At 39.1% G+C, this 24,121-nt stretch overlaps 3 protein-coding genes across 3 annotated transcripts in view; 2 read left to right on the top strand and 1 right to left on the bottom strand.

The window, feature by feature from the left end:
- Positions 1–2,502: 2,502 nt before the first annotated feature.
- LOC135939458 (uncharacterized) lies at positions 2,503–3,498 on the bottom strand. Its single transcript, XM_065483862.1, has 3 exons — positions 3,319–3,498; positions 2,960–3,163; positions 2,503–2,846 (listed from the first exon to the last, which is right to left on the bottom strand). Exons 1-3 carry the CDS (start codon positions 3,371–3,373, stop codon positions 2,653–2,655), a joined length of 453 nt encoding a protein of 150 aa, XP_065339934.1. The 5' UTR covers positions 3,374–3,498; the 3' UTR covers positions 2,503–2,652.
- A 1,205-nt stretch (positions 3,499–4,703) lies between these two features.
- Positions 4,704–24,121, top strand: part of LOC135940448 (uncharacterized) — a 33,348-nt gene continuing 13,930 nt past the window's right edge. Inside the window, exon 1 of the mRNA XM_065485320.1 lies at positions 4,704–5,036. The gene's annotated coding sequence lies outside the window, so the exon portion shown is untranslated. The remainder of the gene's footprint in view (positions 5,037–24,121) is intronic.
- Positions 19,718–22,620, top strand: LOC135939491 (uncharacterized). Its single transcript, XM_065483902.1, has 6 exons — positions 19,718–19,863; positions 19,920–20,056; positions 20,514–20,724; positions 20,774–20,937; positions 21,006–21,410; positions 21,469–22,620. Exons 1-6 carry the CDS (start codon positions 19,756–19,758, stop codon positions 21,821–21,823), a joined length of 1,380 nt encoding a protein of 459 aa, XP_065339974.1. The 5' UTR covers positions 19,718–19,755; the 3' UTR covers positions 21,824–22,620.

The following is a 24,121-nucleotide window of genomic DNA, read 5'->3' as shown; positions in this document are numbered from 1 at the left end:
GGCGGTGAGCAATTTCGATAAAATGTATGAGCTAAAAAAAAGGAATTTTTGCAGTAGGAAATTTACGCCGAAATATTCAAAAGCAACATTCATGTATCTTTTTGTGAGAAAATCTCTTTCAGCTTTACGTATTATTCTCGTACGTGCTTAACGCTTTCCGACATTCATGGGTGGGAGCTGGCAAGAGTGGTTCGCGAAAAGTGGACAGTGCTGCTGGCTGTTGCCGAGTGTGAAAGCTACAGAAAGCCGGCAGCCGAGTCCCTTTTGTCGCGTTCGTATAGCATCAGGCCTGAAAGAACCCTTCCTAATTTCGTATTCACTCCTTGCACTCTCTTGCCTCATGGAAATTTCAAAAGATCATTCTGAATTTCTGGCAAAGTACGATTATTTGGGGGAATAGCTCGCAGGCCCGTCGCCCATATGCAAAATTTTTAAGAGAAACTCGTTCTTTGATGAATTCCTGAACCTTTCCTTGCTCTTCAGCAAGATTAAATTTTGAAGCAGTTGTAAAAACCCTATGCTCGACAAGTGAGCCTCTTGAAATTTCATCTGACACTTGAGATCAGAGAAGAACCTACGCACATATTAAGCCTGTAAAATTGAAAAATTCATTAATTCAAAAAAGTCTTACAATTAATGCTTGACTTAACTGTTATTTTCTTCCTCTAAAGAGATTAAACGAAGAGGGTGATTGAATTAAAGACAGTGGAAAGTAGAAAAACAAGGCGTAATCTCGTTTGTTGTCAAGGGGAACAGAGAGTAAACGGTTACCCACTTTTTGTTCGCCTGTTCTCTCATTAAACTCCTCTTTCGCCGACACAACACCCACTACATAATAATTAAAATATGCAGGGCTCGATGGCCTTGTTTTTATCGGCGTCTGGGTTGCAGCGCCAATTAAAGTGCTCCGGATGCAAATTCCACATATTGTGCACGTGTGCTGCACACAACGACTGTCAGAGCCGTAAAATCCGTCGCGCGAGAGTTTGTATTATTAACTTTTAATGATTCAATTCTACTTCCCCTCTCCCAGCATTCACACGTCGGATATTCAGCGACCTAATTTCAGTACCATGACTCTAAATAGCTAATGAATATTTCACTCAACACAAACGTGGTCATTGGCTGAAACGTTAGCAGAGTGTTTCCAATTCCATAAAATTTACTTCTGAAAAGCAGACATCAGTGACATCCATTAATTTGTCTTTCACATACGTGGCTCAAAATTGTGCTGATATATTACCCTTTTCTTTGATTAGAAGTTATATTAACTTTTTAAAGTCAGATCATTCCTATTAACTTGAAAATCAATACTGTCGCATGCTCATATTATTTAGCAGTGAGCAGTGAGCAGCCGCCAGCCGCCGGTGAAAAAGTGCCAAAAATTAAAAATTGCAGGAGAAAAAAATGTCCTCCGGCACTTCAGGCCGTTATGCACTATCAAACTTAGCGTTTAAAATATTGTCAGCTGCCCCAGCCGCCGCCACCGGGCAAAAAATTCGGCTAAGCCGGTCCCGCCAGCCTCCGCCTAAAATCTCACGGCTGATTGTGAGACCTCTAACATTATTCAACTCACTATGAAGATCTTTGGACTGTTCAGCAGGTCGTATTAAAATAAATGTTCTGCAAAATTTGTGTATGCAATAAAACATGAAGACTGAAATGCTCTTTCACTCGTAACAACCAAATTTTTCTTCCAAAATTTCATTTCCAAAAACCACCAAGATCAAAACTGCACAGAAATCCATTGAGTTGAAATTTCCCTTATCATCGAAAAAAAAATACCTTACAAATAATATCATTTTGGCTTCTTCTTCCCTTTTCTTTCTGCATATATTCGATTAAGCTGCCTAGAGGGATTGGGAAAATATTTCTACTATTGTATTTGTCATACGTTGCGACATTGGCTTTTCGCAGGAAAGAACGACGCACGCAAAGCAAAAACAATGCTTATATGAAAACGTAATACAGACCAATACTGCCGTTAGCAGCGGTGGAAGAAAGGGACGGGAGATCCTCTTTCCTTGGCTGGAAATAACAATAATAAGGGCCGAGAGGTATGCAGGCAGCGCGACGAGCCTAGCCTGCCGGCCGGCGTGAGTTATGGTTTGCAATTAACGCGAAATTCCTCGAGCTAACAAAGCTGTTACTCTAAATTTCGTTTCCAATTACCGCCGAGGAATTTCTAGATCACTTTGAACTAAACGACACCTCCGCTGTTATTTCAGTACAAAAAATGGGACCTTTAATTAATAGTGGAGGAAGTTGATTCGCCAAAGTTGCCAATTTCTTTTGGTTAAACAAAGGAAGTGCTGGTTAAATTAGAAGTAAAGGTGACAGTTTTATCACATATTTGTCATCGCCGATTTAGAGGAGTATATTTGTATTCTCACGAAGTACAAATATAACAAGAGTTTACAAACAAAAGTGTTTTAAGGAGCGGCTTGGCGCGGTCGCTCGTGACATCCTGTTTACTTTGGAGAAAACCACTAAAACGCTCTATTTTGGTTTAAAACGGATATATAATCACATCTCACATAACAATAAAGCTCAAGGACAAAGTTTTTTAGCGTACAGCTCTGATTAAGCAATGATGCATCTCCTTATTTGAATACAAAATGCAATCTCAGAATTTCTACATACTTAAAAACGTTACATCTTAAAAGAAAAAGCGATGGCTACAAGAGTGAGAAGGATAGCAGAGGCCAAAGAGTTGGCTCCGTTGCAGTAATTTTCCTTGCACTCGTAGCACTTGTACGGGTTCTGCGGGTTCTGCCCGAAAAACTTGCACACGTTGTCGAAGCCAGTGGCGCACCCACGAGTCACTCGCAACACCTTCCCATGCTCTGAAAAATATTAATCCAGATTTTATCGCAAATCTCAAACACAATTATCGCCTGCTTGGCACGGTATCGTTGACAATTAATTAGGTTAAAAATTGGTAAGAACGAATCCTTACCGTCTGAATAGGTCTGTTTTACGCAAGATTCGAGTTGATCATTTTGCTGTCCGCCGGCTTGGAAAGTGCTTCTGAATTCGTTAAACGCGTGATTGAAGGAGTCGCTGCAAGACATTGCTTTCTCCGCGCTTGGCTTCTTGAACGGCACGTGAGAGCAGTACTCTTCTCCTGCCCTGTTCGAGTCACACGTGTAGCAATCAAGAGCTGTCAGCAAGTGGCATTTTTAGATACTCATGTTAAATAAAACACAACAAATTTTATCCGAAACAAATAAAGAAAAAGTTAGTTTTTTTAGAAATCAATATCCCCTAACTGGTTGTTGTTAGTTGAAGTAGAAAGTTCTAAAGCACAATTCTCACCGTTGGCAACGCCCAAGAAGAGGAAAGTGGCGACCAAGCACGCGAATCCCTTCATTTTCGAGCGATGGAATGAAACTGACTGAAGCAGTGAAGCAGCGTACGTTTGTCTTTGTTTCTAGAAGAAACAAAAGTGACACCTAGCCTCAAAACAGAACCGCAAATACGACTGGATATGACTGTACATCAGAAGAAAAATGCCGATTGCGGCTGGTAAAATCCCCCATTCCACAAAAACGTGTGTGTTATCGTTATACGCTTGATATGAGTGGTTGCCACGAACAGCGGATGCTGATTACTGTATGTATACTACACATAATTCAGTTTATTCGGTTACACATTGCACAATAGGAAATTTTTATATATACTGTTAGTTTAATTTTAGACAGCGATTCAGCAGGAAACAAGCGAACATTCCCTGATTGCAAAATTGAATATTATTGTAGCTTGAAGAAAAATAATACGAAATATAAATGGCAAATCGAATCCAGTTAATATTACTATACAAAACTGTAATTGAACTTTCTAAGAAGACGTTAAATGTTAAAAGATGACTCCAAACTTAAAAACCTTTAATTTTCACTTGAATAAAATAAGATGCAAATTTTTTGTCCTCTTTGGTAGAGCATCTTGATCAGATTGCCTCTTGGCATAGGTCTCCAGATTTCGATGAAATTTAGTGGATGTATTGCCTCCTTGGACCCTAAAATATAAGGCAAAAATCTCTAAAAATTATCTATTATTCAGGGACTCAAAGTTTGCGATTTTTTGAGCGATTTTTATACAAATATTCGGTTGCTCCGTTGGTAAGTGGGGTAAATTGAAAATTTGAATGTTCTAAATTAGACGCCCAATAACTTGGCCAGGTTGACCAACTTCAGAGGTTATAAGGTCACTAAAACAAGGTTAAATATACAAAATATCCCTACGTACTTTAAATTATTTAAATTCAAAATAATCAAAATGTATCTCATACACGTAGAAACAAAATATTTATTAATGGCAATAGGTGTAGAAATTTAGTTTCAACGTGTTTTTACCCCCCAAAAAACGAGGTGACTTAAAAGTTTCGCTCAGATTTCATGCATAAATTTGAAGATAACTTGATATATAAACGCAAAATTAGAATTTTGAGAGGTCTGGCCGTGGGGTTGGAACTCACCCCCAGTCGTTGGGGGTGGGTTTTCGAGCTTAATATAGATAGACACTCGAAAAACGACGTCACGTTACTGAAGAGAACCGCATAAAACTCAATCATAACCTTTCTGCGAGATAATTTCATTCTTCTTCTCGCACACAGTTCTCGATTTCATCTTATCCCTTTTGGCGCAGGGTTGGTTTGATTTGCGAGACGTTCAACAAGTTGACAAGTGCGTGCAGGCCGCAGCGGCGGCGGCAGTGCACGCAGCAAGCAGCCCTCGGAGGCGGGCGCGTCAAAGGGCGCCGTGCGAGTGGGTAGTGCGAGTGCCGAGGTTGAGTGGGTTGGGCGCGTGTGACGTGACCTCTGCCGGCTCCGTGCGGGTTGCCTAACATAAGTGCGGGGTGGCCAGGGCAGCACGGCAGGCAGGCGCGCAAAATCGTCCATCTGGCGGAGGCAGACGGAGCCCGTCGCGAGCCAGGCGGGGGCAGTCGCTCCGCGCGCCCCGCGCCATCACCACCACCTCCAATCCTGCGGCCGCACCCTGACCTCCGACGACCCTGTCCCTCGCTTTCAGTCAAAGGTGAGTGCAACTTCCATCCGTACCCTGACCGCAATTTTTAATTCGATCCTGTTAATTTTTTGTGGATTTTTAAAATATTGTGCATCGAATATTGTACGGTTGTCATTAAAATATTTTATTGGCATTTTTCCCTGGATGAGGCAAAAACCATTTCAAATTTCACAGCTTCTTTCTGAATTTTTTCAAGAGTTGGGATGCATGATTCTGCCTAGTATGCAAACCCTCAAAGGCTCTCTCCTAATTAAATGTAATGAAAGACGTGAATTTGATTTAAAAAGTTATGCAGTTACATGTATTTAACCCAGAATGCTCAAACTCTCAAGTAGAGGTACAGTGCTGCAAGAAAATACTGATTCATGGGGAAAAAATTACAGTTAAAAAATGAATTCTGTATTAAACATTGAAAAAGTTGTTGCTCTTCAAAATTTAAAAGTTTTCCAAGATGTTGGTTAGTGAAATAAAGAAATATTTTTTTTCACTGTGCAAATTGCCAAAAAAAATGGTTTGTTCCTCTACAGAGAAATCACTTCTTCAATTTCTTTGCTAACATTAAAGCCTAATCGAATCAAGAACACTACATACGATCCGATTCTTATAGGGGTGGCTTTGTATTAAATGAAATCGTTTTTTGCTTCATTTTCTTTTCAACTAAAATAAACGAGGATCTCAGCCATATATAATTACTATGACGTTTATCATTAAAATAAGTTATTTTAACAAATTAAAAATTTAACATACATTTAAAATTCATATTTTAATTAATTTATATGACAGCAAAATATTGCTAATTTATTTGAAGTGTCATTCAAACCTCTGATAAATTGTTATGCTTCTAAAAATAGCTGAATAAATAAATACTTTTCGCTCAATTTCCTCATATTTATTGATCAATAGATAAAATTTGATAAAATATAGGTGTGAATTCCAATATTTGGTGCAGAAGGGAATCAATCTTTTATATATATCCTCACATTCTGGAATTGTTGGGCTATAAATTTTATTTCATATTTATTGGACGACCATGTGACATCACCTAAAGCTGTAAAATAAGAGCTGTGCCATCGGAAAGAGTCGGGAAGTGCGTCGTGGAATTGCTGCAGACTCTAGAATTTGATTATCAGAATGTAGAGACATATCATTGGTGGCGTAAAATGTTTTACAGCCGCGCACTTTTGGTGGGGAAGAAGAAAAGTCGTAAAATATTAGTACATTGCTGGCCCCGTACGTTTCTGATGTTGATTTTCGAGAGTAAAAAATTCCCTCGCATACACTCGCGCTATGTATATATTTACCATATCCTCGTTGGCAACTTCCCTGATGCCATTGGGGGAAAATAAAGAGGCGCGGTAGAGAAAATATTGCCTTTTATCTTATAAGCGTCCGCAATTTTAAAATTCAACTACAAAACGAGACTGACTGAGTGGAAATTTTTCCGCTTGTTTCACAACTCAAGCCAATTAAACTCGTGTTTCGCCACAAAGTAGTGCGCTCGCTTGGGCAATCAAATGCAAATTTTCGAGGAAAAAGGGGCACAGTGCATTAACGACGCTAACGAAATTATTGTGCTGACCTGGCGCTGGGTCGCTGACACGGTCCAAATTTAATTATTAGTATAAATAACACTACGAAAAATAAAATACACAGTCCTATAAAGCATGAACATTTTGAAACTTTGCTAGGTCAGCTCTCCGTTTCCCTAGTATAGGTTGTGGTAAACTTGTAATTTATTAAAACATGTTTCTTGCTAGCCCGATCTTTTTTAAACTTTTACAGTAAGTTTGCAGACATCGTAAAGTAAACACTGACTTCTCCTTCAAAATCAATGCGGGCTGATTAATTAAATTCAATGTAATCAATAACCAGCGAAACTATTCTGAAACCTCTCCATTCCAATCATTTTTAGCTACGAATTTAAAAAATTGATTAAGTTTATATCCGGCACTACTTTTGTCGATTTATTCATTATGTGGCACAAAGCTAGAGATTTCTCCTTTTGCAAGCTATGGCAGCGAGTTGGCGGGTACTGCGATGTCAATTGCCAAGGAGCGACAAATTCAATTAAACTCGCTCGCTGGCTCGAAAAGCGTGTGTCATTGCGTAAGAAAGGGAAAAAGGTGGAAAAGGTCAGAGTCCTGATTGCCAGTTGAAAGCGTTTGCTGGCATTGTTTCAGCGCCTTAATTAAGAGTCTTATTCCTCGCACCTACTGCAAAGGCGGACAAAAAAGCGGTGATTTATATATTTCGCTGGCGTCAAAGGAGAACGTTTTCGCGTGTAATTTCTACCGAGCGCGGAAAGCGCGGTCGACGTTTTTATATTTTAGTTTTGAAAAGGAAAGCAGAGCGCTATAGAATAACATGTATATTTTTATTTATTCAGCCGCTAGCTGCCTTGGGTTTTTTATCTAAACTGCGTATTACGAAATTATATGGTAAAAACGCAAGAGGAAAATATTCTTTGTTTTCCAAAGAATTTAATCTTTACTGCGGAAACGAAGATAGATGTAAAAATACCCTAAATACCACACATTGACAGACTTAAATTTGGCGTTTCTTAAGAAAATTGACATTCCGAAAATAAGAATTATATACCTAATTTTTTAGAGAGCTGTATGTAATTCTTACGGAACGATTGAATTAGATTCAAAGTAAGTAATTTCGAGTTAAAATGCAGCTTTTGTCAAAAGAGAGTAAACATTTAGAAACGAGACTAAACAACTGACGCGTGCTGCGCAAACATCGTGAGTTGTTAATTTGCTCGAAGCGGTTCTTCATTATACGTGTATGTACGGCACGCTGCTCTTTAAGCAATGGAGCTGGGAGAACAAGATTGCAACAACTTATTCTGCGACTCGAATCACTACAGCACCAACGTTTTCCTCTCTAGAGAACGACCAGATTCAGCTCGTGCAACTAGATTAAATAAATTTAAAACTCAAATAAGAGTGAAACGTCGGGAATATGGCATGATGATAATACATATAATGTGCTTCGCGAGTTCAAAAACTTTTACTCGAGACCTATATCAATAATCTTAAAGATTTCTTCTGTAGTTTGTGTTCTTAAATGAATATTTGTCAGTAGCAGAGCTCTTCAAAAGAAATCTTAATGTCACAATCCATTTAAAACGACGTTTAAATCTAATACGAGCAAGGTTAAATTAAAAACCCTCCCCTCAGATCTAGATTTTCTGGTCTTATTTCCAAAATATGTGTTGTTCACGCTGGAGTGTATAATATATGCGGTGTGAAAATTACGTCAGAAATTCTCGAGCAGGATGGAAAAATCGATCGTGTCGTTAGTTGCAATTTTGCCTTCCATTCTGCTCTTTTTCTTCGGCAATAAACGTGGAGAGCAGCTGGTGCCCGACGCGATGCAGGCGCGCGTGCACCGGCGCAATTTGTGTATAGAGTTCCATTGTGAGGCTTGTACATCGGCGTGTAATGTATATGTGTGCCAGAACATCAGAGAGTGCTTTTAGGTGCCACGCGGACCCACTGCTCTCAAGGTGCCCCTTGACACTGACAAATGACCCCGGACGCTTTCTTCCTGCAACCTTCGCCGAGGAATTAGTGGTTCTACAACTTGACGCAGTCGACAAACTCTTTTTCAGTTTCAACAATAACCGTCTGCTAATAAGACCGCGTCAGACGCTCTGTGAGCCGTGACCTGTGACGCCGACTTTTATTCTCTGGAGTCCCGGTCTCACATAGTCGGCTAACTCAATGAAAATTGCCGCGAGGAATACGGTTCTAGCTTCAATAAAAGTGGAAAATTATTTGATAAGAAGTTTTTAGCTATAATGGGAATGAACTGCAGCTTCTCTTGAATAGGAACTGACATAATAAAATAAATATTTTAAAACGGGTGATAAGAATTTAATATTGGTTGCATCGAATAAAGTCATAGCATTTTCATTTTCATTGCAGTTAAAGATAAGAATAAAATGTCACGGGTCGGAGAGCAAAATTTGCATGAGGTCAAGGGATAAAAAGAGCAAAAAAAGCAAACTTAACGAAATTTACATCGGAAATCAGTCTTTAAAAGAAGATTGCGTCATTAAAAATAAATTTTGTGAGTTTTAAGGTAAATTTTGTAAACCTTTAAAACCTCACCTGTGGAACAATTTAAAAAACAAGGTGTGATTTGGACTCCTCTCCCAGAGCCCGATGGCACCGATACCAAATTTGATGCCCTGGGTCAAAGTCAAGGGTCACTACTGTTAATTTTGGTTTCTTATTAAAAATTTGGATATGACGCTTTAGAATTAAAAAAAGTTTTTCAATTATATGCGTGGACATGTGTGGTTGTGGAGTTATTTTATGTTTACCTCTTCAAAACTTAAAAAATAATGATTTTTCGAATTATCATGTTTGTCAAATATTGTCAACTCCAAATCTCGAGTTCTAACCGTCAGAATTTCAAAAATTACCTTCTTTTCCATTTTGTAAAATGTAATAGTGAAATCAAAGTTGACACAAATACAGCAGTCAATCATTTCAGGTATGTGATTCTAATTATTTACACAAATTAAAAAGTGGAAGCCATAGTTTGAGACACTTGCTCGTAAAATATAAGCTATTTAATTATATGAAATTTTTAAAAATAAAATTCATTTGAGATTAAATTTACTGCTATCGTGGCTATGCAAATAGTTTGTAAAAGTAACAACGATGTGAAGTGTTTTGCAGATATAGAAAACCGATCAAGCTTTTCACAGCTCTATTGAAAAGCAGACGATCGATTGAGTGCAAATAGAACGGGACTGAAATGGAGCACGAAGCGCAAAAAGTGACATAACGATCTAAATGGGAGCCTCTTCCGCTAGTTCTTCAAACAACTTGACCTTTTTCTTTCTGCCCTTCGCACTTTCCCGTCAGATTATGATGCTCTAGTTGCGAAAAATAACGTCACATTAATTACGTGGCGGCAGAAATTAAGTAAAATTAATGGCACCCGTTCAGTCTTAACTTTCAGAGCGCGCCCGGTGGAAAAACATGTCATGTGAAAATGCTTTTGCTCTTCTGGTTTCGTCTCTCCCAAGCGAGAGCAGAGGACGAGGAAGTGGACCCTTTAAAGCGTTGATCAAATTAAATTAGCAACCGCAGACCGCATAGTTCGAATTATTTCGTCATTCCCAGCTTAACATTCCAATTGCATTCCAGTTTTCCAGAAAATTCAAGTACTCGTTCGAGCACTGAGCAAACTAATTAACATTGCTCTGCGAAGTTGGAATTCACGCAACAAGCGGGTTTTGGTTTCACCATCAAACGATCACGCCTCCATTTCATTTCGCAATTAACTTTTGAGTGAGGCTGGAGGCGTTTTAATTAGCAGTAAAAACTCGGGCATTATTCGCGCGCGCCGCTTTCGTTTAGGCGCACCTGAGCCACTGTCCCTTTCCCGAAACAAAACGCTGCTTGAGCCCGACGATCGAGGCCAAACTTGAATAAGTCGCTGTGCGGTAATTACGCCGGTGCATAATTCACCGCGCGCACCCCAATTAATAATTAACGCGGTGCTGGGCTCGGTTGCAAGCTCGCCCAGCAGCCACACCTCGATCATTACGTAAACACGCGCTGCGTGGACAACGTTTGCCGAACCAAAGCCAAAGGAATGCAAATCCAACGCTCTCTTCTTGGCTTTGCTTATTATTCTTGGGAGTGTAGTCCAAACACTGCGAGATTAAAATTTTAACATAGAGCATTAATTTAAAATAAATATTTGTATCCGAAAATTACGCTAAGAGTATAGGGATAACTTTGCCACTATTTTAATCATGAGATACAGCTGGTTGATAACTACTTTACTCTAAAAATTTGTTACATCTGATAGATGACTTGTTTTAGGAGCAATAAACCGAATTGAATTCAATTTAATTAAGAGACATTATGATGATACTTTGAAATAGAGCTCAAGATAATGAATAAATAACAACTGTTGGAACAAAAGTCGATAATCGGCGCTGTGCTTTCAGCACTGAACAAATTGCGTGTGCACAAGTACCACTTGTTCCCTGCTAGCACTTTGTGCATGATTAGCACAAGTGGAAGTACTCTAGCTTTTTCAAAAATAAAATCGTTGATTTATCAAAGACAGAGCTTCTAATTTTTTCTATCTCCGTTTCAATAATATTATATTTATGCACAATGTTCCATTTCTTATCAAATAATGTAGCCGAATGCCAGTGGCCGATAATTGGTTTTCTCCTGCTAGATTTAAAGACAAGAAGTAGTAAGATAATAGCAACGCATGAATATTATGAAAAATAAAGAAAATTAACAGATTAGCGAATATAAAAGAACTTCACTATCTGAATGGAAATGAAACCAGGATGGATGTGGCTTTAATTTTAATTCAATTTAGTTGTATCTTAGTATGATAGAGTACAAAGTACGTAATTATACTCCGGCGCACTCTTTCTAATCGCAAATACACACATATACAAATTAAAATGTGTAAAGAATTACAATACAATTTACAAGTTTTGTACAAAAGTTAAATACTCATCTGCTGACAATGAGTAAAACTTTTTCAACTACAAAAAATCTTTGTGGGAAGTGGCAAACTATGTTTCTTTTTTAAAAAAGAAAATAATGCCACACGTTTCCGTTCTTGAAAACCACTTAAAGCCACCCATAATGGCTTCATTTCCGCTCATATTATAGCCACATGGGAATTAAAAAAAACAATGACTATTTTTCTAGTTCTTGAATTACTAGGCCATTGGCTCGCATTATTGAGCGCAATGTTTTGCGTGCGCTTGCAATGTGAGAATCTGAGCTATGTTTGGGGATCGAGTGCAGGCTCATAAGCGCCTAAATTTGATTCTCTTGCATTACAATGACGAGTCCATTTTGGACCTGGGAGAGTTGCAAAAGTTGTCCGACTCCCTACTTGCTACTTTGAACCTTTCCAGCATGCACGAATTAATTTCGCTGAACGTGGCGTTTAAATGTAAAGACGGGGGCAGGAACACGAGCTGATCCTTTTCTGGACGGGGCTTCCTCCAATGAGGCCCGTGAGCCAATTGGATGTAATTGGTACGCGAGTTTTCGCGATGGTGTTCGCTATCACGGGGTCACCTATCTGAAAAGATGTGAACAGATTAAAAAATAAAATGAACAAATAAAAATAAAAAGAGAGAGCTTCTAATTTTCTCTATCTAATATCTCGTTGCAATTAAATTATGTACTGTTAAACTTCTCAACAAAAATAGTGTAGCTGAAATGACAATAATTATTGTGCTCCTGCCAGATTTAAAGAATTGAAATGAACAAATAAATTGTTAGCTACCAGAATTTGGAAGAAATATAGCGACGCAGGAATTTATTTTACGAAATAGAAAGAAAATTAGCAAATAGCTAGACTACCGGAACGGAAATGAAACCAGGATGGGTATGGCTTTAAGAAAAAGAAAATAACGTCTTACTCGTTTCCTGAATGTGTGCAACCACTAATTCTGGTTTCCTTTCCGTGAAGATTATTTAGTGTTATTGTTTTTAAATTCTAGAAGTTTATTAAGTTAGTTCAGTGACGCTGCCTACTCAAATTAAATTATTTTTTTGTGATTTTGTTCAAGGAGATTTCAAATTAAAGCTAACAGCACACATGCAGTCATCGATTTCCTTTCTCTGTGACAATTTTTCTCGGTAAATCAGATCCAGCAGTGAATGGAGGGGGATATGCGAGTGCTTTTGAAAAGCTTTTTCTGGAGTGGATTGGGAATGAATGAGCGACCGCAGGCGCCAGAGGTGAAAATCGTCAATACACCTCGTTGATGGGAGCAAATCGACGATCTGAAATTGCCGCTGGGGATTTCCTTTTGATTAATTCCACGAAAAACTTTTTAATTTGAAATCTTGTATTGCTATTAAAACGGATTTATCGAAGGATGCTGTTCAAAGTCGGAAATAAAATAAATTTAACACAAATCATATCGTCATTCATGTATTTGAACCTTGGGAATATTATGATCTTCAATGTATATCAACAACATTCTTACATTTTTAAATAAATTAACCATTAAAAAAACGACAGCTCATTATTAGCCACATCTTTTACTTTTTACCGCCAAAAACGCACTATTTCACCTCTGTTTGCGCAACGAATGCTCTGAATTACCGCTGAATAATTCAGTCGAGTTTCCTTGTGCAGCAATTCACAGGAGAAGACACGGAAACAGCGAAACCCTTCTCCACCTTGACTGGCGAACGTGTTTTTCATCAAAAGAGCCATTACTGGGGCGAAATGTAAACAGCGCGAGGCCCTTTTCTCGTCCAACTGCATCCGACCAACGTTTGCGCGCCGCGAAAACGGGAAAAATTGCACTTGCGCTCGGAGCCAATTTGCGACCCAGTTGAGATTGCCTTTTTAACAAACGGCACTCGCGAGAAATGTCAGGCAAGAAAGACGGAACGGGGGATTTTTGTGATAATTTAACGTATACTCCTTGAAAAATGCTCCAAACAAAAGATAAAAGATGGTTGTTCCCTTTGATGGATAGAGTTTGTTTGTCGTTTTCGTCCTTATCAGGCCAATTTATTAAAATGAGGCTTTCGGAAGAGTAAATCGTTACAGAAAGATTTTGCAACTTCCAGGAATATTGAATCAAACAGTTGTTGCCATTTTCAATTTATTACATACATATTGAAGAAGCCATTCGAGGAAAGTTCCATTGTTGAAACAAAATTCACCTTCCTTAGCAAACCATAGTTGTGTAATTGACGCTCTTTTGGCAACGAAGAAAAAATGCCCGGATTTTTTTCAACGATCCCTTCTGATTAAATATTTCAAATTTTCTTCCATAAAATTAAATATAACCCTCACAGAAGAATTTATAGGATCTCCGTGCAGATATGGGGAAAGTGGGACAAAATTTTGCACGTTTTTAGAAAGAAAAATTTGCACATGAAATCATACTTTTCCCATTTCCTAGCCTAAATAAACACGAGGCAAGGATTTCATTCTGTCCGTGTTAATGAGATATGCCTTTTCTCGTTTTCCCATAAATTAATATCCGCGTCTCATTAGCATGGAATGGAATGTGCATGCACATGCATATTCGTATACGTTTTCCTTGTGCTAATGAGGAAATGTGGCGCAGTGAGCAATTCTTTTCGCAATAATAAGGCATGCATGCACACATGCAGAGCAGCAAGGAGCGATTCTAATGCAACATGCTCAGTGTATATAATGAAATGTCAAGCAGCCCATTCGGACGGGCAAAAACGTACCTGCGCCGCGATGCACTTTGCTGCATATTAGAACAAGACGCTTAATCACTTTTCTCCGGGTTTTTTGCCCTCTTGCTATTGTGCCGCGAGATTAAAGGCCGCCAGCGACGCCATTATTCTTTTGTGCTCACGAAAATGGGCTCTGAAAAATCCACTTTAATTTGCAGCTTGTTTAACGGACGATGAAGAAAGAGTCTGCAAAACTAGACGTTGTAGAGTGCCTATTTTACAAGCGATGCTTTCTTGGAATGCGACGGCGAAAAGGTGAAATATTAAATTCAACGTCTAGGGTTGAATATTTATATTATACACGTTGGTGCACATGAGATGCCGCCGTGCATGGCATTAGCCGCAGTTTCCTGCTGCGTTGGCTCGCAATGCTGTTAATACACGACTCTGCTCTTAATACTGAACTCCTATGTGCGCGCTTCTTGGCGTTTCGAGGGCCGTAACGCGAGTACTTACGCACTGCACGGCAGCTAAGCAAGAGAGGACGCTAATTACTCAGAGCTACAAACATTTACGTGCTTTCCCTCACCTAGTCAGCTTCGCTCATAGCACGTCATTTCGTCTTTTATCAAAAGCTACACACTGGAATGAATTTGTTCTGAATTTTGAGGAGTTTATGTTTTTGACATTAATCCTGAAAGATGGAGAGGAAACCCTTATTGTGGTCAGACAAGACCGAGAAACCGCAACTGCGTTTAAGTCTAAAACTAGATCGAAATGTCAACTGCATTGTATGGTTATAAGAACTAAACAACTTTCCAAACAGTCATTAGTCTAGAGCTGTAAATATTGAGAAAGCTGAAAATTTATTCAAAGTGATCTTTATTGTGGCTCTTCTAACATTACTATAGTAATGAAGTTTTCTCCGCTAGTGCTTCAAATTTATTATTCATAAACAGATGGTTTTTTAACTTGATGACGAGGCTGAAATGAAAAAACTTTTGCCTATCAGGAATTTCGGCTCAACGAGTGTGGCAAAAGGGTACTTTCGACCTGCTATTTGCCAAAAGAAGCGCCTGAAGCCGTTTTCTCGCAACCGTGCATGCTGTTGAAAACTATTATCGCTGCTTTTATTTTTTATTTCCAGCAGCTCTCGACAGATGAGAACGAATTTCACACTCGTTTTGCCTCCGAACTGACGAATGCAAAGTTAGTTTTTCTCGTCTTGATTTGTTTATTTTGAGGCTGAATTCGACGCAAGCGCGCAGCAAACGGTTGCTTTGCCCTAAATTGATGTTTGAAATTATTTCCCAAAGGAGTTGCACGCATGAGGAAATGTTTGGTCGCTAAATGCTCCTCGTCCGACCATCTTCAGGCTGCGATCAATAACATGGACTGTTTTCTCTCCAAAATTTGTTCGCTTATAATTAATTTTGTTGAAATAAATTAATTCAGATTAATTCAGGACTCCTTAATGTTTGTTTTTTACTGGAAAAATTAAAAGATAAACAAAGTGACTAAAAAATTGTTTATTTAGGATAGGATCATCACTATCACACACGAAAAGTTATATCTCGTAATTAAAACGGCCCCTATATTCTGCGAACTTCGGTCGCTCAAGCTATCTTTGAAATACCTGCTTTTTAGTAACTCGCCGAACATTTTAGCTGAGTATTTTCAAGCAAAAGAAGTCGTCAAAAACCTAATTCTTTCGATTAAACCATAGTTACTTGGATCTTGATTCAACATCCACTGAGAATCTAATGTTGGTGCGCTCAGATTGAATGAGTAAGCAAAGTTAAGGCTTGTAAGCAAACTCAAACTAGAGAAGAAAAGCAAGAGAAACGCATTAAACAGAGCGCGCGCAAGCAAAGTAATTTCTCTTGGGCGTTTTGTTCGTAATTAAACTTTTTGCCTGTGTCCTTTTCTGCCGAAGCCCCAGCAGGTCCGCAGCTTTGCTCACGAGCTCCTTTGAGCTAGAAAAGAAAAAGAAATCCAGTGAAAAATGTAGGAACATGCAGAAACAATTTATTTATGCCTGCTGCGTAGGGTGGCTCGGCGGCGTTTTATCCAATATTCGCAGAGCAGTTTGCTCCTGCTGCTTTTCCGATACGTAAACATCAGGGGATTAGAGTATTTTACTATGTGGTGTGTGCCTTAGCACAAAAGGTCAAAGGCGCCAGCGCTCGTCCCGCTCCTAATTTTATGCTAATTTTATTCTTTCCTGCAGAAACGGTGATTAACTTTGCTTCCAACGCACAAGAATAAATTATAACTCGTTTCGTGTGTGTTATTCTCTCCGGATTTTGACCATGGGAAGTATGCAAATTTTGTATATTTTGTTAGAAAACATCGGTTTAAATCTTTCTACGCGTGCATTTGTCCAAAAGTTACAGCTTAATGTATTTCTAATAGTAAAAAATTGCCTGGGAAGCTGCAGTTTAGCTTTCAGTGATCATTTTAATAATTCAGTTTAGCGCTAAACATTACTAAATAAAAAGACAGTCGATACGTTTCAAACGAATCGTAGTTTTTAGTGATAAATGGGAGAAGCGTACGTCAAGCGCAATCAAGAGCAAAATTTTTGCTGCTGTTTGTCAAATTTTGCCAGATGCGACAAATTCGACAGCCTTTGATTCGACCATTTTACACATCACGTCAAAAGCAGGCACTTGATTTATTTTTTTAACGAAGCTCTTTTTGATGTTCATAGACATCCCTCTGCAAAAAAAATTTAAACCAAGCCTCAAACAGAGAGATAAGGTACTAGCGCCAATTTAAACTCAGTGTCAAACAGTTTTGATTCACAACTCATGAACATACCGCTCCATTTTTATGCAAATACTGAGATCCAAATTTTATTTAATCTTGTTTGGATATTTCAATAAGCTACTTTAGGAGTTTATATCATTCTGAGAATTCTCATTACAGCGTTGTTTTGTGAAACATTATTTCACAAAATAAGTTTCACTTTTCTCGAAAGCAATTTTCTTTCTTCCCACCCGCGCAGTCGTCAAAACCGCGTTTCGGAGTCTTTTTCCGCTCCGCTCTGCTGCGGGAAGATGAATATTTGCAGCGGCTTATGCATCAGAATTCCAACAGGCATCCGTCACTTTGCTGCAAATTTGGATGAGATGGAAAGCTAATTGACTCGCTTACGCGAGAGGGAGCATTGTGCGTCACGGCAGCAGGAGAAATATGCCTGGAGCTGGCTTTCCAGACGCGGAGAGCTTTTGATATGCGCCCCCGGAGGCCTGCAAAATAGTGTTCATTTCATTTCGGCCTGGCTAGGTCGTCGGTTTGTAATTTGGTCGGCGCGAGAGAAAAGAGATGAAAGCTTTGGGGAAATTTGAATAGAAATGCCAGCGGGCGACAGTGGCAGAGTAAGAGAGGGGAGTGAAAAGTTTGCGTCCGCTCGGAAAGGTGCAGATTGTCATCGTCGCGAGTAAAACATTGCATGTAACGACCATTGATATGCAAATCCGCACGCCGTCGAGCGGATTATTCGAACATCTCCTATGCGCCGACATGTTAATCGCAACAGCGACTAATGAGTTTGCAATGATACCGAATTCGCGTGCAGCTGAAAATGCCTGCTCTTTGTCAAGTTTGGTCCGCAGTTTAATTAAATTTTCAAAGCTAATTCACTCTCTTGGGTGCGTAGCTTCATTTCAAGGCAGAATGAGTTATCTTATTGTCAGCGAGTTCTTATTTAGAGGGAGTGGAAAGTGTCAAATTAAAACCGGGCATTTTGCATTGATGATCATGGTTTCTGAGGAACGAATTATAGATTTGTTTTACTTAAAAATTGACAAATTTACCTTAAGCTCTATATGCTATTGCAAATTTTTCTTAAACCCATAAACCACTAAAATATAAAAAGGAGGGAATTATTCAAATATTCATTTGCTCCCTGTCTCGCATAATAGACTTAAAAAGTTTGCAATAAACTCACGATTTTCCAGCTGGAAGAAAAAGTTTTCATTTGCTCTGTCTCGCGGTAAAAGCAGCTTTATTCCCACTAAATTTCCAACTCTGAAATACATATACAGCAAGTCCGAGATGATTTTCATATTACCAAAAAATCTACTAGGCGCCCCCAAAATAAACCATTTGTCTGCTCAAATGATACGAAGGCATTTCTCATTCTATTCTTTCTGCATTTGGAAGTGATGTATAACGTTTGATTTCGCAGGAATCGTGAAGGGAGCGCGAGATTGGGTGCGAAACCGTCGGTGGTGGGATATTTCTAGCGAGAAGGATTAGGCAGCGGCACGCTAACCCTGATAAGATATTTATCAAGAAACCGTTCGTTTTGGCAAGTGTTGGTTTTCACGCAACCCTCTCGTGAAGGGTGAAACAAACACCATCGTCTAATTCCGGTGCTCACTTTCTATGATCTAATGGCAACTAAATTGATCAAAACACACTTCCAGAAGTGCAGATGCTGATTAATGTAATAAATCTATTATTTAACATTAATTATTTTATTTCTCTTATATTATATTACAATTACGTACGTGAATATTTATTTTGCCACAAAAACACCATTGTTCAATCCAATTTTATATTTTACCGAGGTAGATTTAAACACTCATTTTTGGATCGTTAGGTCCAGCGTGCCGTTGAAATATTCGCGAGTTGAGTCCTTTGTCAAACAAGCGAGTGCAAAAGAGCAAAAGGCTTTTTGTTTCTCGATTTTCAAAGCACGCGCGGGTTCATTTTCCGGTGGAAAGTCCGTCACACTCTTTGCCATCAGAACTAGTTGCGCTATTGGACCTTGCTCTCTGCAGTTCTGGGTAAAATTTTGCTCTCTATGCGAACATGAAAAAACAGCCCGACTTTTTCATCAAATACTTATTACACTTCAAGAGAAAACCAAAGAGAAAAGTCGAAATCGACGATTAAATTAAGCGAGGGCTACGCAAGTGGTCTAACTTTCGCGGAGTCATATTCGTAAACTTTTGCTGTCAATACCATTGCATATTTTTTTTGTAGAGGCAGTTCCGGCATAGTATACGCCGGCCATCACAGTGCATGTAAGTTGAGTCTAATCGGAGATTTTGGAATATTTGCGGAAGCAAAACTTGCTGGCTGATTGATCAGAGAATTTTCTGCCGCCATGTATAAAACTATCTGTAAAATGATACTTTTATGCGGCGATGGAACGCAAAAAGATCGGTATGTAATCAATTTTGAGGCGTCTTTGGGCAGCAGCTATTCCTGTCCCCTGTTTAAATCGACCCCTAATTTTGCGCAATAACTCTATTATTATTAGTTGATACATAAAAAATTGAATAAAAAGACCTGCTCGAGATTCTGATCTCATATATACACAAGATTCTTTTTACTCAGACAATTTGGGGACTTTGAATTCTGCTCCACCTCCCGCCTTCAACTCGCAGCTAATTTTAAGGATAAGGAGATAGTCTTATCGTCTTTTCATACTATCGTTGCAGCGACAGAGATTATTTGATAGCTCTTGTGTTTGGTGTTTACGTAAAATTAGTTTTGTATGAAAGAGTAATCATCAGAAAATGAGCGGTGCTAAGTTAACAGTCGCCATCAAGAAATTGAGGGCCCTGGAGGGAGGTGCACTGCAGACCGATTGCATATTTCTCGTTGGTGACGACCAAAACGTCCAGGTTTCTCTTTTAAATTTCACGACCCATTGTACAGCATAGTAAACAAATTACCCCAGGAGGTCAACGCATGCAAGTCCGACTTGAAGGTCGTGAGCAGTTTGTTTTTCAAAGAAAGGCTGAATGGACTTTACGGCCCCTGTGAATATTTCAAACTCAAGAACATCGAGCCTCAGGTCTTCAAATTAGTTGCTGAGTGAGAATCTTATACGATATGACTATTCAATTTAACGAAAGCCTTTAGTGTTCGAAGTCGCCAACAGAGAGCTACGATTTTAAAGCACTTATTCCGCTGCGATTTTTGACTAAATTCTGCTGCTATGCACTCAGTCCTTAAAATGATTTCTTTTGGTGAGCTGAAAGCCAATTTCGGTTCAGCCAAGAAACGGGGAAAACAACTTTTTGAAATAAAAAAATCTTTCCCGACGTTTCTACGGTGATTAGCTGGACTGATTTTGGTTTCCGACACATCAAAATGAATTATTTTAAGATCAGAATGCACATTAGCAGGATTGAGTGTAAAATCACAACGGAAGAGTGCAATAAAATCTAAGTAGCCGCTGACGCCATCAGTTGGTGGCTTTGAACACTAAAGGATTTTAGCAACTATAGTGAATTAGCTTTTCATAATTTTTGCTACTCAAAATTTGAAGGTTTGCCCATCTCTGTGGACAACTGGTGACTGAGGTAGACAGTTTAGATTTATGTCTGAAGTTGGCTGCAGCCTCTGATGAATATATGATTGAGGATCTTAGTGCTCTGTGCTCCAAACTACTTGAGGAGAGGTTTTTGTCTGTGGAAAACGTGTGGGCAGTCTTGAGCGAGAACCTTTTGATCAACGCCATCACCTCGTCTTGCTTGAAGGTTAAGACTTTTTAATACTTATGCATAGAATAAAAACCTGCAAATGCAGCTGCTGAGTTTGGAGGCAGAGAAATGTGTCCAGCACAAAACCTTCCTCGAGGCCAGAGAGGAAGCTATTGAGATGTTCTTGACTTTGGATCAAATGAACATTGATTGCGAGTTAGAGCTTGTAAAGGCCTGTCTTAATTACGCAAAATCTAGAGACGATGAAAGGTATATATTATATTCTACAGGAAATACGAAGATGAAATATAATGATTTTATGATTTTGCGTTGCACAGAGCTACTTTTCGACGGTTCTGTCCAAGCCTTCGATTGTTGGCACTGAAGTTTAGCGACCTTCAAAATTTTGTGCTTTTTCTCACCGAAAAAGAAAAAACTTACCTTGCTGCACTCAAAAATCCACTGCTGCGGTTTGACGAGGAGCCCAAACTTAATGAATCCATAATTTGCACCATCCCATTTGAAAGGGGACCGCACAAAAAGATTTTGACACTGATTGGAGACGGTTACATTGATGACATCAGAACTATTTTCAAAAAGGCAAAATGGGAAAAAATAACGAGTCTCATAATATTTAAAATTACGTTGATCGCTAAGAGATGCATTAAAATCTTAGGCTTTGATGTCTTGTGCAAACTGGACATATATGAAGAGGACTACTTTGGCGAGTGTACATCAACAATGTATTAAATTAGAGTTTCCGAGTCACATGGTAAATCTAAATAAATCAATTCTCATTAGGCTAGAAGAAGCTGGACACAAGAGCTACAATAACAACTTAAATGGTCAATACACCGTTTCCATTAATGGGTCGCTCTACAAGCGTGAAATCAACTTCCCCAAAAAGCTGGAGAAAAACTCTTGGGCTCACATAGACCTTTTTGCCATTGTGCCGGAAGGTTGTCGAGTCGAGTTTAAAGTGGAAGTTTTAGATCCTGATGATAATCCCATTTTCTTGAGGAAACTGCCTCTCGCCGATAATTTGCATAAGATAAACCAAAGAGACACCATTAACTGCTTCAATGACATCCTACTTCGTTCGGATTATGCCATTGATTCATGTATTTTCAGAAACATACACTTTGTTGATGTTTAAGTTTGCAAAAATTTGTTTGTTCCAAATCAACTTTACGTTAGTTAATAAAGCAGTAAAGACTTGTTTGTGTATTGAAGTAATTTTCACATGATTTGAAGAACTGTTTGGAAAATATTAACATATTTTCATGTTTCAGCTTTGATTCGTATCAAAACATTTAAAGAGTTTAATCGTATCCACTTTAAACGCCGTAAGGTTTTTCATATTGATCTTTCCTGCAATAATTGGTATGGAGAAAAATCCCTTTTCAAGATTTTACTTGACAAATTTGCAAAAATAGCATTTTCATAAGCGGCCGTGGAGTCCCGTGGGGCGCCGGGCTGACACAGAAAATCACTCGGCGCCGCAGAGTCACGGCGCCGCGTCTCGCAGGCCAAATCTGCTCACCTGCTGCAGCAAATCGTAAAATTTGAGCATAATGTGCGCGCCGTGTTCATTTTCTCGAGTGAATTTTTACTGCTGAAGATATGTGGCCCGAGGGGCCAGCGTGCAAGTTCGCGCGAAACGCCGCGCAGAAGATGTTCCCTGATATAATACGCCGCCCACCAAAGATTTTCTTTTTTAATCATTTTTAGAGTTTTTGATCGAGAGTTGTAGTTGAGAGGTTTAAACAAGAAATTTTTGTGAATAATCTTATTCAAAATTCATATAATTAAATCATGGTGACATCTTTTACTGGATCCTGAAACGTTTAGAGTAATTTTAGATTTATTTCTCAACTAAATTCACACAAGGAAAATACGAAGAAAAGTTGACTTTGCGCGGGCGGGAAAGTTTTCTAGACGGGCATATTTGTTACAAAGTCTGATTTGAAATAAAGAAAAAAAATCACAACTTGGTATCGTTTTCCCTCGTACACACACACACTTTTCTGTTAACTTTTGGGGCATTTGTCAAATGCGTAAGCAAGCAGCAGCCAGCATTCAGGCTAATTTGAAACAGAAGTTGTAAACGCGAAAAACAAATCTTTGGTGTGGTAAATCAAACAGAAACGAACTCCCTCGTGCTGCATGTAGAAGGGGCTGGTTTTCAGGGTTCGATATATGCGATGAGGATCTCGCGTATGCAATGCAAATCAAGGTCGAGATTAAATTTTGGATCGTAAAACAGCCGCACGCGGAGTAATTTTCTCGCATATTTATGTATTTTATCGGGGGAATATAAATGTCATCTTTGTCGGCTGCATAATACAGCAGAGTCGAGCGTGTGCAGCAATAAGGCTCGGTCTGTTTGACTTTGCAGCACAAGTTATTTGAAAGTTTCTTCATTGGGCTCGTAAATGAACTTGAAGTGAGCTTTAAGTCAAAAGAATGGCGAAACTTCAGCATGATTCATTGCAGCTTTGATATTAAGCATCAACTGATTTATAAACGGTAGACAAAATTATTGCGTAAAAAAAGGTAAAAAGGTTTACGATAATTAATTAAAAATAAAATATTTACGAATAGAATATGATCCTATGCTTTTTATCGATTATTAATTATCACCTTCTAGATGCATTTAAGAAATATCTAGAGAGTTGAAGCATGATTTTTAAACGGAGACACCATTTAAATTTTTAATCGAGGTAATTATTTATATGTATTTGAGCTTCGTGCACATGCTATTTATTCGTCCCATTAGGCTCGCGATGCATTAATCCATTCGAATCACTCCTGCCTTTTGAATCGTAATGATATTGCACGCTGATGGGAAAAATAGAGCAGCTCGCATCGGCGGCAGCTGGTGCTGGAGCCATTTGGCCGGTGTCATCAGGTGGTAGCACCGTCGATGATGCAATGCAAAGTTGCAACAAGCCGGAGGGAATGCCCTGCTTTGATGTCAATGCGCGGCGGCGTCTTGATGGCCAAGTTTTGTGCACAACAGAAGCGAGCGGGATCCATGCAAAGCGGTTTTATCTGTGAACGTGCTTTCTTGCTGCCTCCGAGGTTTAATCAGAGACTCGATCGTCGGAGCAATTCGCTTTTATAGCGACCGAAAAACTCCAATTACTTTGCATTCAGAGCAGTTTTGCGCCGAGAGGACACGTGTATGCCATCGATTTTGTAGCTGCGATGCAATAATATGTGTATGTGTACTTTGCTGCAAGTGGCGCGATGGATTTCGTGAGAGAACAAAATCCCGGTGCCGTGTGTTGTGCTGCGCCGTCTGTCAGTTGGACGTGCCCGAGAGCAGCTGCTGTCCACTTTCGGCCAGATCATGGCTCTTTTTCACAAAAATTTAGTACATACTGCAGGGCGTGGCATTTGAATTTCAACAAAATAATTAAACCATCACTTCTTTAAACGCAGAACCAAA

This window comes from Cloeon dipterum, chromosome 3 (assembly GCF_949628265.1).
Source record: "Cloeon dipterum chromosome 3, ieCloDipt1.1, whole genome shotgun sequence".
Lineage (NCBI taxonomy): Eukaryota > Metazoa > Arthropoda > Insecta > Ephemeroptera > Baetidae > Cloeon > Cloeon dipterum.
The sequence above is the reverse complement of the archived record's forward strand: the minus strand, read 5'-3'. Positions and strand labels throughout refer to the sequence as shown.